Source organism: Pelophylax lessonae (genome assembly GCF_965119305.1).
Source record: "Pelophylax lessonae genome assembly, chromosome: 4".
Taxonomy (NCBI): domain Eukaryota; kingdom Metazoa; phylum Chordata; class Amphibia; order Anura; family Ranidae; genus Pelophylax; species Pelophylax lessonae.
The window spans coordinates 525,583,412-525,595,176 of record NC_138771.1 but is presented as its reverse complement, the minus strand read 5'-3'; the positions used below and the strand labels follow the sequence as shown (position 1 = coordinate 525,595,176).

Here is an 11,765-nt window from a genome sequence, read left to right as displayed (position 1 = left end):
GTGTTTTGTCAAAATTTTCTGAGCCAGACCTGTACATGCGCTGCACTGTGTACTCTCCATACAATCCTATGGCTGGAAAGAGGGGCTAGGGACAAGTTAAGCTACACTATAAGTGTAAGTGTGTCTTACATTAATTTACACTTATAGACTATACTGTATAAGACTATAATATTATAAAATACGACTATATTTTGAATGCACAAAAGGAACACCAAAGGTGTAAGATATAAATCGGAAACTACAAAAAACATTTTGGTTGGTGTTTTTCTTTAAAGAGGTTACTGTCATCTTCCCTCATTGTTCTGAGCAAACTAACTACTATACCAATGGGAAGCCCTTCACTTGCACTCAAAGGGAAACCATGGAAGGTTGTGTCCAGCTGAAAGGGTACTGTTTGTATAAAGAAAAATGTTAACTTCAAATGACTGTACAAGCACAAGGAAACAAGTTATTTCCAAGCCTTACTATCCCAAATCTGACAAAGGCAAAGTTACATTAATGCACACTAGAAAAGATGTATAAACTTTTCTGTCATACCTCTGGTTCTAAAAGGCCGCTGTAGGCCGGGTTGGCTGTGCTTCTCCTTTTCCTCTCATGACGTTTGCTTTGGATCTCTGTAACCGTTGAAACAAATTTACATTAGGGTTTACCATAGGAAGCCAAGAGTAGTGATGCATGTTACAAATGTTGGTGATAAATATGATGGTGAGGGGGAAAAGTGAAGTAGTGCAAAAAGCTTACTGGATGAGACAAATAATCAGTAAGCTTTCAGTAAAAGATTATTCTTATAAAAAAAAGTGAGAGGTTGACAGCTGCTGTGGCTGGACACTGCACTTACGTTTAGGGCAGTATGCATCCAAAGACAAATGCCCAGAATGCAGAATTCTTGTGATCTGAGCATTTCTCCCTGGGTGCAAACTGCCTTAAACATTCAGGCAGCTAGATGCCCAGGTCAGCCGTAAGAAATATTAGCCTCTCACAGAGTTTGACTGCCAGCAGCGGGTCTGGATGGGACACCTGTGCCCTCCGTCCACAGCTAAATGTCAGAGCTCCCTGCACTGGGGCTAAATTACCAGTGTATATGGGGTCTACAGCATCAATCCCCTTAAATGTGATATTTTGGGAAGAGTCTGGTTGGCTCAGTCAACTGCTGGCTTCTTATTTTTCTCTGATGAATATACATGTACTATACAAAAACAGACAAGCAAAGTTGAGGCTTTAGAGTGTATGATCAAAAAAAACCTGGATTTTTGTCTTACCTTAAAATCATTTTCCCTGATGCTCATTGACGGACACAGCTCCATATCTTCTTGACCCTTGGGTTTATGCTGCCCCTACAGGAGTAGGACACTAGGTGGAAAAAAGTTTGACTACGCTTATATGGCAGTCCTAGGGGGTATACTCCCACTTCCTGCTATAGATCTTCAGCTTTGTAACAAGCAGTGTCAGAAGAACATATAACCCGACTCAATAGAGGGGTGGGTGCTGTGTCCATCAATGAACATCAGAAAACAGGATTTTACTAAGCGCCCTCGTAGAATACGCCTTAACAGGGAAAGGCGGATCCTGACCCTAAATGGAGTAGGCCTGCACCACCGTCTGCCTGATCCATCTGGAAATGATCGCAGCAGACGTGGCCAACCCCTTACGGAGTCCATCTGTAAGGACCAATAGGGAATCCGATTTCCGGAACGACTCGGTCACCGCCAGGTACACTGATTGCCCGAATTACATCCAAAGAATACAAGGCAATCTTTTTTGGGTGCTTAGGCTTAGGACACAAGGAAGGCAACACAATGTCTTCATTTAAATGGAAACCAGATTTGACTTTAGGAAGGATCGACTGGCAGGGACGAAGCACCACTTTGTCTCTGTGAACCACCAGGTAAGGTGAACGACAAGACAACGCAGCCAACTCCGTCACCATGCGTGCAGAAGTAATAGCCACCAAGAAAGATACTTCCTGTGACAAAGTAAGCATAGAAGGTCACAAATATTTTCAAAAGGCAGTTTCTGAAAAACCGACAGCACCAAATTGAGGTCCCACGGAAGTAACAAAGACCTCACCACAGAAGCCAGGTGGCGGACCCCCTGAACAAAGGTGTGAACCAAGGAATTCATGGCCAAAGAGCACTGAAAGAAAAGGGCCTAAATCTGGCCTTTGATGGTACCCAAGGTCAAACGCTGATCTACACTTCTTTGGAAAAACATGACATCAAGACATGAGACACTGAAAAGGAGCGAGGGGAAACCCCGAGACTCACATCAAGCAATGTACGCCCTCCAGACTCGATAATAAATCTTCCTAGAAGTAGATTTTCTGGATTTTAACAGCGTAGGAATCACTGATTCAGACACCCCTCTATCCTTCGGCACCTGGCTTTCAATAGCCAAACCGTTAAAGCCAGTAACTGTAAAGCAGGATGGAATATTGGCCCTTGAGCTAAAAGATCTTCCCTAAGAGGGAGTCTCCAAGGCACATCGGCGACCAGCCATACCAGGTCTGCGTTCCAAGACCTGCGGGGCCAGTCCGGGGCCACTAGGATGACTGAAATCCCTTCTGCATCAATTCTTTGCAGGAGGCTCGGCAGAAGAGTTATCGGAGGAAAAGCATGTATCAGACGATACTGGCCCCAAGGGCAAACCAGAGCATCTGTGGGGTCGGCCAGAGGATCCCGAGACCTTGCTACGAACCTCTGCACTTTCCTGTTTAGAAAAGAGGCCAACAGGTCCACATTCTCCCTGATCAAACGTCTACCGACTGAGGTAGTCCGCCTGCCAATTTTTCACCCCTGGAATATGCACAGCAAAGATGGCTGGAACAAAGTGTTCTGCCCACCTTAGAATGCTGGCTACTTTCTGGGCCGCTAGGACACTTTTATGTGCCTCCTTGATGATTGACATATGCCATGGCCGTGGCATTGTCCAATTGAATCCTTACCGGGCGCCCCTGCAGACGATCCATATATTGGGTCAGGCAAAGCCTGATCGCTCGAATTTTCAGGATACTGATCGGCAGGCTGGACTCCTTCCGAGTCCAAACCCCCTAAGCACAATCCATGCCCAGGACACCTCCCCACCCAGATAGGCTGGCATCCGTGGTGACCACCGTCCAGTACAGGGGAAGAAAGGATTTTCCCTGTCCAAGAGCCAGAGAGCGGATCAGGGACCCTCTCGTACCCCGGCTCAACAGGATCAGATTGACTAGAGATAGAGGATTCTTGTTCCATTTGGCAAGAATCTCCTTTTGCAGAGATCTGGTATGGAACTGAGCAAAGGTGGAGACCATTAGGCCCAGCACTTGCATCCAAGTCCTGAGAGATGACTGCAGGTTGGACAATAGGGGATGAATCATATCCTGCAACCTCTGGAGTTTTCCCTTCAGAAGAAACACCCGGGCTGAGGCCGAATCCAAGACCAGGTAGTCCAGTTTGGTGGGCTGGACCAGAGCAGATTTTTGGAAACTCAGTTTCCATCCGAACTCATGCAAAGTTCGCACCAAAATGTCCAGATTGTCTTTTAAGGCATTTGGAGACGAGCAGAAGGAGAAGGAGATCATCCAGGTACTCCAGTACCGCAATCCCCTTCTGCCATAGCAGCGCTAACACCGGGGCCAAAATACTCGAGGAGCCAAGGCAAGACCAAAGGGTAACACCACAAATTGGTACTGTTCCTCATCCACGGCAAAGCGAAGAAAACGCTGATGCCCGACATATATTTGGATATGAAGGTAAGTGTAGAGTGTAGATAGAGGCCAGAAAATCCCCTTGATGCCACTACCCTGCAAATGAGAGCAGATTCTATACTGCCCCAAGAAGACCTCGTAGGCAACCTGGGGACAAGCGCAGGTTGTCACCACACAACACCACAAATTGGTACTGTTCCTCATCCACGGCAAAGCGAAGAAAACGCTGATGCCTGACATATATTTGGATATGAAGGTAAGTGTAGAGTGTAGATAGAGGCCAGAAAATCCCCTTGATGCCACGACCCTGCAAATGAGAGCAGATTCTGTACTGCCCCAAGAAGACCTCATAGGCAACCTGGGGACAAGCGCAGGTTGGAAGGGAAGAACCTTGCCGGAGGCAAGGACCGAAACTCGATCTTGTAACCTGAATGAATCAACTCGTATACCTATTTGTCTTGAATCAAGGGGGTCCACGGACTTCTCCCTACACCAGATACGGGTGAGGGCGCCCCTTCAGGCAGAAGTGGGCTTGTCTGTGGTCCTGAAGGAACCCGCTCTCGGCCTACCAGGCCATGGCCTCTTGGAACCCTCTGCGGGGGTTATGGGTGGATTTTGAACCCTGGTCCTTAGATCCCGATGGATGAAATGACTGCCTATGGGCCGAGAAGAAAGGGCCATGTTTGCGACAAGACTCTTTGCTCCTGGTAGTCTGCGAAAGCAGAGTACTCTTACCTTCTGTAAGACCCTTAATGATCTCCTCCACGGAAGCTCCGAACGGGCGGTCTCCTACAAAGGGGAGATCAGTCAGCACCTTCTTGGAAGCCTGGTCCACAGACCAGTATTTCAGCCATATCATGCGGTGAAGAGTCACCACTGTCACGGACACCCTGCAAGCTAAGGGGGCTACATCCAGAGAGGCATGACCGATATACTGCCACCCCTGGACCAATTGGTCTGCCAGCTCCGCCAGGTCAGGAGGAGGCTGTCCCCCTTCAAAATCCTGGAGCAGGAGCTTAGCTCATTCTGTTAAGGTCTGGTAAACCAAGGCTATGGCAAAAACTGGCCGCAGAATGGACCTGGCCATGGTAAAAAGGTATCGGACCAGAGATTCAGCTCTCTTGTCAAAAGGGTCCTTAAAGGACGGAGAGTCCTCCACAGGGAGAAGGGTGGCTTTATTCAACCTGGAAACCTGAGAATCCACCACAGGTGCTACTGTCAGTTTCTTTAACAGGGACTCCTCAAAAGGATACCTTCTAGCGAAACGGTTAGGTACCCCAACAGTGCGCTTTGGGGAACCCCACTGACTCGTGACAATGCTGTCGAAATAGGCGGGAAAGGGGAATACCTTTGCCGCCTTAGAGGCTCTGCAGGGAACCAAATTGCACCTGTGCAGCCGATGCAGCAGTAGCTGTGTCCTGCAATGTTAAAGTTTCACGCACTGATACAATCAATGCATCCACTAGCGCCTTTTCATGCGCGGCTGTAGTGGAAGAGGATTCATCCTCACTATCAGAGCACTCTGGGTGCGTGGACGCAGATCCAGTAGGGTGATTCGCGTCTGCGGTGGCCAAATCAACTTCAGAATCTGAAAGGATGCAGGCGAAGGCTGATGACGCTTTTTGCTCGTCCTATTTTGGGGGGCCATTTCTACCTTGAACACAAGTGACTGCAGGACCGCCGTCATAGCTGATAAAGCGGACTGGGACCCAGAGGGCCCCGCAGTCTCTGAGAGAGGGTCAGGTGGTGACACATGCTCCAGGGACTCCATGGGTTAACCTGGGGACCGCCACCAAAATTTTGAAAATTGCTGTAAGGTACCCTCCACCGCTGCACCAGCGGCACCACAAGTCCCAGTGCACCAGTTACCGCTATAGCAGAAAGAGTTTAGCACCCACAGAGACTCACCACACCCTACTTAGGCACCAAAACAGAGTGCCAGGCTGCACGCCGTGTGGCAATCAGAGAGGAAAAAAAAAAAGTTCAGGAACTGACACTAGAGGCCCAACGCTCCATAGGCTTCAAAAACATGGCCGCCGTTGATAGCAATGGGATTGGGAAACTACAAGAAAATGGCCACCGGACTACACAAACATGACCGCTGATATATACAGCAACCATCCACGGCAAAAAGGCGGCTACACATGGTGCCAACGTGACTCCCGGGTCCTCCAGAGGACCCCCAGGTACATTTGGACAGCAAAGTGAGGCTCCAGTAAGGGCCCCCACCAGGATCATCCCCCCCAAAACCAGTGTTTTGAGCAGCTGGCGGCGCGCCCCCCTCCCCCTGTCCCCCAGCACTCCCCCAAACATAAAAAACAGGCATGACCACCTCGGGGCGGGGGGGGGGGGAGCTAGGCATGGGTGAATGAGACGTGGTCCACAGAGCGACCCCGATGTGGAAATGAAGGACGCTCAGGGGTTCAACTAACCCAGGGATGGGCCCATGTCCATCCCGAAAACCCACCAGAAGGGAGGGGGGAAACTACTCCCCACACCTTGGGACCTGGCAGGCACCGCTCCAGGCAGACCACTTGGAATGGGTCTGCTGCAGGCCAAAGGCACACTGCGACTCACGTCATAACCAGGGCTTACGTTTAACTCACCGGCCAGCCTTCATCTAGTGGGGCTATGTCGTTGCCACCCTAGCGCAGAGCTAAGGTCGGGTCGTGCTCGCTGGCCAGACTGGAAAGACCATAAGGATCTAGAATATCCAGTCTGTCGTCCAGTCCTGCAGTTGATTGCACAGAAAATAATAAAAGAAGAAAGAATTCAGTTTAAAAAGGATCCCAGCAAGGAACTAGGTCCTTACTCCTGACTAGGCAGAAAAAAACTGAAGACCTATAGCAGGAAGTGGGAGTATACCCCCTGGGATTGCCCTATAGGCATAGTCAAACTATTTTCTGTTTAGTGTCCTACTCCTGTAGGGGGCAGCATAAACCCAAGGGTCAAGAAGATATGGAGCTGTGTCCGTCAATGAACCAAAGAGAAAAAGGAATTTGAATGTCTGTCACTGTATTGCAAAAATTAAAAAGATGAATGATCAGCAAAAAGTCCTAAATTAGCAGATGCATCAAACATGTAACGACTGCCAAAATGCTGTGACATATGCATATACATTATGCTGATTAAATGAAGCGGGCAGAGAGAAGCCTAGAATTATTAGACCCTGGAACGAAAGAGCTGGTTACTTTGTACTGAAGACTTGTGCGGTCTGCATAAGTGGCCATGTATTAGCGGAAGAACATAGAGGCTAAGAGCTATCAGCGGAAATACTGGAGAATCTATCAGAGTATTTGAAAGCAGATGTCAGTTTGCAGCTGTCATTACAAGCATAGCCTTGAGTTAATTCTATCTGAGCAGATTAGCACATTCTTGTTGTTTTTAATGTTTTCTAAAGAGTAATGTTAGGCAGTGTTAGTGGGAAGCTTCTTCATTAACTGCTCCCCTGAGAATCATATACAATATGTAGTCACTTTAGTTTTCTGCAGCATACAGTATGTGCGCTATCAGAAAATATTACAGGTAAATGCTGCACGCTAATGTACCTGACACTGACAAGTAATGAAAGGTCTACTAAGATAAAGCCTTAGATTTATGGACAACACAGTGCCTAAGTATGAGCAGTGCCTGCATGTTCCTTATCAGCACATGTGAACTGCAGCACACCTTGCTTAGCTCCTAGTGCTGCCCCTCCCACTCCAAGTTCGAGTGCGACTTTGCAGAGAATGACAATAACTGGATTTTTGTCTTACGTAAAATCCTTTTCTCTGATGTTCAATGATGGACACAGCTCCATATCTTCTTTGACCCTTGGGATATGATGCTCTCCATAGGAGTAGGACAAAACTTGACTATGCCCCTAGGGCAGTCCTAGGGGGTATACTTCCAACTTCCTGCTATAGTAGTGTCAGAAGAATACATAACCCAACTCAACAGAGGGGTGGGTGTTGTGTCCGTCAATGAACATCAGAGAAAAGGATTTTACGGTAAGACAAGAATCCAGTTTTCTCTTTCGTTCATTGACGTACACAGCTCCATATCTTCTTTGACCCTTGGGATGTCCCAAATAACTGTTAACATGAGGGGTGGAAGAAAACACAGCAATGCACATAATTCCCAAAGCCAACCAGGTAAACCAGGAGCTCAACCAGGAACAACTGGAGCTCATCAACCAGAAATAATACATCCTCAAGAGGCAGGAGCCTTCGCAACAGCAGCCTGCAAAACTTTGCGGCCAGACGCAGCATCCGCAGATGCGTGTACATCCACCTGGTAAAACTTGGTGAATGTATGCACAGATGACCATGTGGCCGCCTTGCACAGCTGAGCCACGGACGCCTGATGACGGAAGGCCCAGGAGGCACTAAGCACCTTTGTAGAATGCGCCTTGACCCTTAATGGAATAGGCCTGCACCCCCGTCTGCCTGATCCCTCTGGAAATGGTTGCAGCAGATGCGGCCTGCCCCTTACGAGATCCATCTGTAAGGACCAACAAAGAATCCGATTTTATAATCAACTCAGTCGCAGCCAGGGACACCCTAATTGCAACCACATCCAGGGAATGCAAAGCAATTTCTTTAGGATGTGCTGGCTTAGGGCACAAGGAAGGCAAAACAATGTCTTCATTCAAGTGAAAACCCGAGACGACCTTAGGAAGGAACAACTGACAGGGGCGTAGCACCACTTTGTCCCTGTGAACCACTAGGTAAGGTGACCGACAGGACAACGCAGCTAGATCTGACACCCTGCGTGCAGAAGTAATAGCCACCAATAGCCACCAGAGCGCCAGCGGCCTCGGCCAAAGAATCCTGAGATCTTGCCACAAACCTCTGAACCTTCCAGTTTAGACGAGAGGCCAACAGGTCTCCGGAGTCCACCACTGGAGACACAGCTGTTAAAACACTTTTGGGTGAAGAGACCATTTGCCCAGACTCAGGGCCTGTCGACTGAGGTAGTCTGCCTGACAATTTTCCACCCCTGGAATGTGCACAGCACAGAGGGCTGGAACATATCGCTCTGCCCACCTTAGAATGCCGGCTACTTCTCTGGCCACTAGGGCACCCTTGGTGCCCCCTTGATGATTGATATATGCCCCAGCCGTGGCATTGTATGGCTGAATTCTTACCGGACACCCCTGCAGACGATCTGTCCATAGGGACAGGCAAAGCCTGATCGCCCAAGTCTCCAGGACACTGATCGGCAGACTGGTGTAGGTGAGGGCGACGAGTACAGGGGAACCACGCTAGTGAGGGGGGGGGAACCATGAGGGAAGGAAGGGCATAGAAGGGGCCTATCAACCTGAGGAAGGGCAGTCCACCCCATTTTTGTTCCCAGAGGAAAGTGGGCACCACTCCTGACAGTCCATCATGCCATCTTGGAATGGGGGTGCTGCAGGCCAGAGGTACGCTGCGACTCTGGCTGTGACTATTATCGTGACCAGGTGACCGAGGTGTTTTGCTCGCTGGGCCAGCCCCGTCCAGTGGGGTTATGTCGCAGCCAACCTAGCGCGGAGCTAATAGTTGGGTCACGCTCGCTGGCCAGACTGGGAAGACCATAAGGATCTAGGATATCCAGTGTGTCACCCAGTCAGGCAGCTGATTGTAGTTCTCACAGGAACAGAAAATAATAAAATAAGAAAACATTTTGTTTAAAAAGGATAAAACGTCAGGACCGCAGATCCCAGCAGGGAACCAGGTCCTTACTCCTGACTAGGCAGAAAAAAAACTGAAGTCCTAAAGCAGGAAGTGGGAAGTATACCCCCTAGGACTGCCCTTGGGGCGTAGTCAAGTTTTGTTTCCACCTAGTCCTACTCCCATGGAAAGCAGCATAACCCAAGGGTCAAAGAAGATATGGAGATGTGTCCGTCAATGAACGAAATGGAAAAGAACATTTTAGAAGATTGAGATAATAACTAAATGCAAGGGCTCATTTGCACAGTGAAAAATGCTGTGTACAGATTCCTACACTGCATATTTTTGTACGCATCCATACAAAGCATTGTAAGTAGGAGCCTTCACAGTCATTTTCATAAGTTAGCGATCCAAAATGCTCCGGGTAGATAAATAATGACTACGTTTATTAAGAAGCCTAGCTGTCAGTTCCTCCATGTGTTGTAGATAAACAAGTTGAATGGGGGCGGGGGCGGATGATTGATAGCCCCACCCCCTCCAATCAGAGATCCTGCATCATTCCCTGAAGCTATAATACAGTTTCTGTGAATGGTGGCTCTGACAGAAAAGGGCAGGCATAATCAAGGTCTCTGGGTAAGAGCTCCTAACAGCCCTTTAGTTGTATTAACCCCCTGATTGCACCGGAAGATTACGGCAGCAAGGGTGGGGGGTGCAGGACCAAGGAGAATTACTAGTGAAAGAAGAACTAAAAAAAATTACAGCTCACATGCTTTGCTTATTGACCAGTAGAGTTGCACGATTCTGGATAAAGACAGAATCACCATTTTTTTTTGCTTAGAATAAAGATCACGATTTTCTCACGATTCTCGGCGTAACATCATCTTTTACATTATACAAAAAAATTGGGCTAAATTTACTGTTTCGTTTTTTTTTTTTTTAATTCATTAAAGTGTATTTTTTCCCAAAAAACTGTGTTTGAAAGACTTTGGCGCAAATACAGTGTGACATAAAAGATTGCAACGATTGCCATTTTATTCTCTAGGGTCTCTGCTAAAAAAAAATCTATATATACAGTATATATATATATATATTTCAACTTGTAAGCAACAAATGTCAGAAAAAGGCTTAGTCTTTAAGAGCTTAAACTGCCCTCACTTACAGATGGAAGTTCATTCTTTTGATCTTAAAGAATGAAATTATACATTTTAAACATTATGTTTATAGTTATCTAGCAGCCTTAACAATGTTGATTGTTTTTTTTTTTTGACAGCTGTGAGTGAGCAAAGAACACAGCTCTGTAAGAATTGAGGACACGCTGTTTTAAGATCGTGAGGGGGGGTGAATCGAGATCGCGTTTTTTTAACGATTAATCATGCAGCTCTATTGACCAGTTTTAGAAAGTTTTCCGTAAACGCTTTGGATTTCTCTGCAGATTTTTATGCAGTTATCTGGTACCTCCATCAACCCATCAAATAAATACCAATGATCAAATGTCTGAGTCTCGGGTCTTGGATTTTTTTTTTTTACAATTGTAAAAGGGACACTTAGAACCCAGTGGCTGTAAAAATATCTGCTAAACAAGTTTATTTAGCAGTTTGCTAATTTAGCTATGGCAGCGACTTGATAGCTGTAAGAAACTTTTACTAAGATTCCATGCAATAACTAAGATCTTTCAAGATGAAGGTAAATTATAGCAGTTACTCACCACTTATCTATATATTGCATTAGAAATATGCAATATATGCAATAGAAAGATGACAGCCAAGATATGACTAGCTGCAATGTTGTGATAAATAATATTGAGGATTCCAAAGAACTTTTAGGATATGCAGCATGTAAAGTGTGTAATTTTATTATTTTGGCAATTTTTTTACCAGTACTACTTTAAAAAGTTAGGTTAGTTAGGTTAGTTTTGGATGTCTGATATTCACCTAATTGCTAACTGAATTCCTATATCTCGTAGAGATTACAGTGGACAGATATCTTGTATATCAGCTCCCATATCTGTATACCCGTGTCTGTAATTTCACATAAACCTCTTGGATTTTTTTATTTTATCTGTATTATGGAAAATGCAGCAGAAGGATTCAGATTCCTTTTGGATCCATAGAACATAATTAGAGATAACTTTAAACATTTTAATATGTAATATAATTTACATTAGATTTAGTTTAACTTACCTTCCAAGTGTTCTGTTGTAACTAGACCTAATGCTACCATGAAGGCAATTTTCTAGGTACAAGAAAAAAAAAAAAAACTAATGATGAGATAAACAACCTTGATTGCTGTAACATTACAGATTTTTGTAGAGAAGATAAGAAATGGGGTCACATTTAGATACACAACCAACTGAAACTAACAATATACAATATGCTTTTTTGAAATGTGGACAAATTTAATGCAAAAATGTAAACTTTATTAGACTGTTAGCCTGGATTGAAACTGTG

General features: G+C 46.1%; 1 protein-coding gene across 2 annotated transcripts in view; it reads right to left on the bottom strand.

The window, feature by feature from the left end:
• PHF21B (PHD finger protein 21B) overlaps positions 1-11,765 on the bottom strand; it is a 207,360-nt gene that overhangs the window by 40,820 nt on the left and 154,775 nt on the right. For both annotated transcript variants that reach the window (XM_082257220.1, XM_082257219.1), the window contains exons 6-7: positions 11,499-11,550; positions 538-614 (exon numbers count right to left, since the gene is read on the bottom strand). In XM_082257220.1, the coding sequence (XP_082113346.1) occupies positions 538-614; positions 11,499-11,550 (129 nt within the window). The remainder of the gene's footprint in view (positions 1-537; positions 615-11,498; positions 11,551-11,765) is intronic.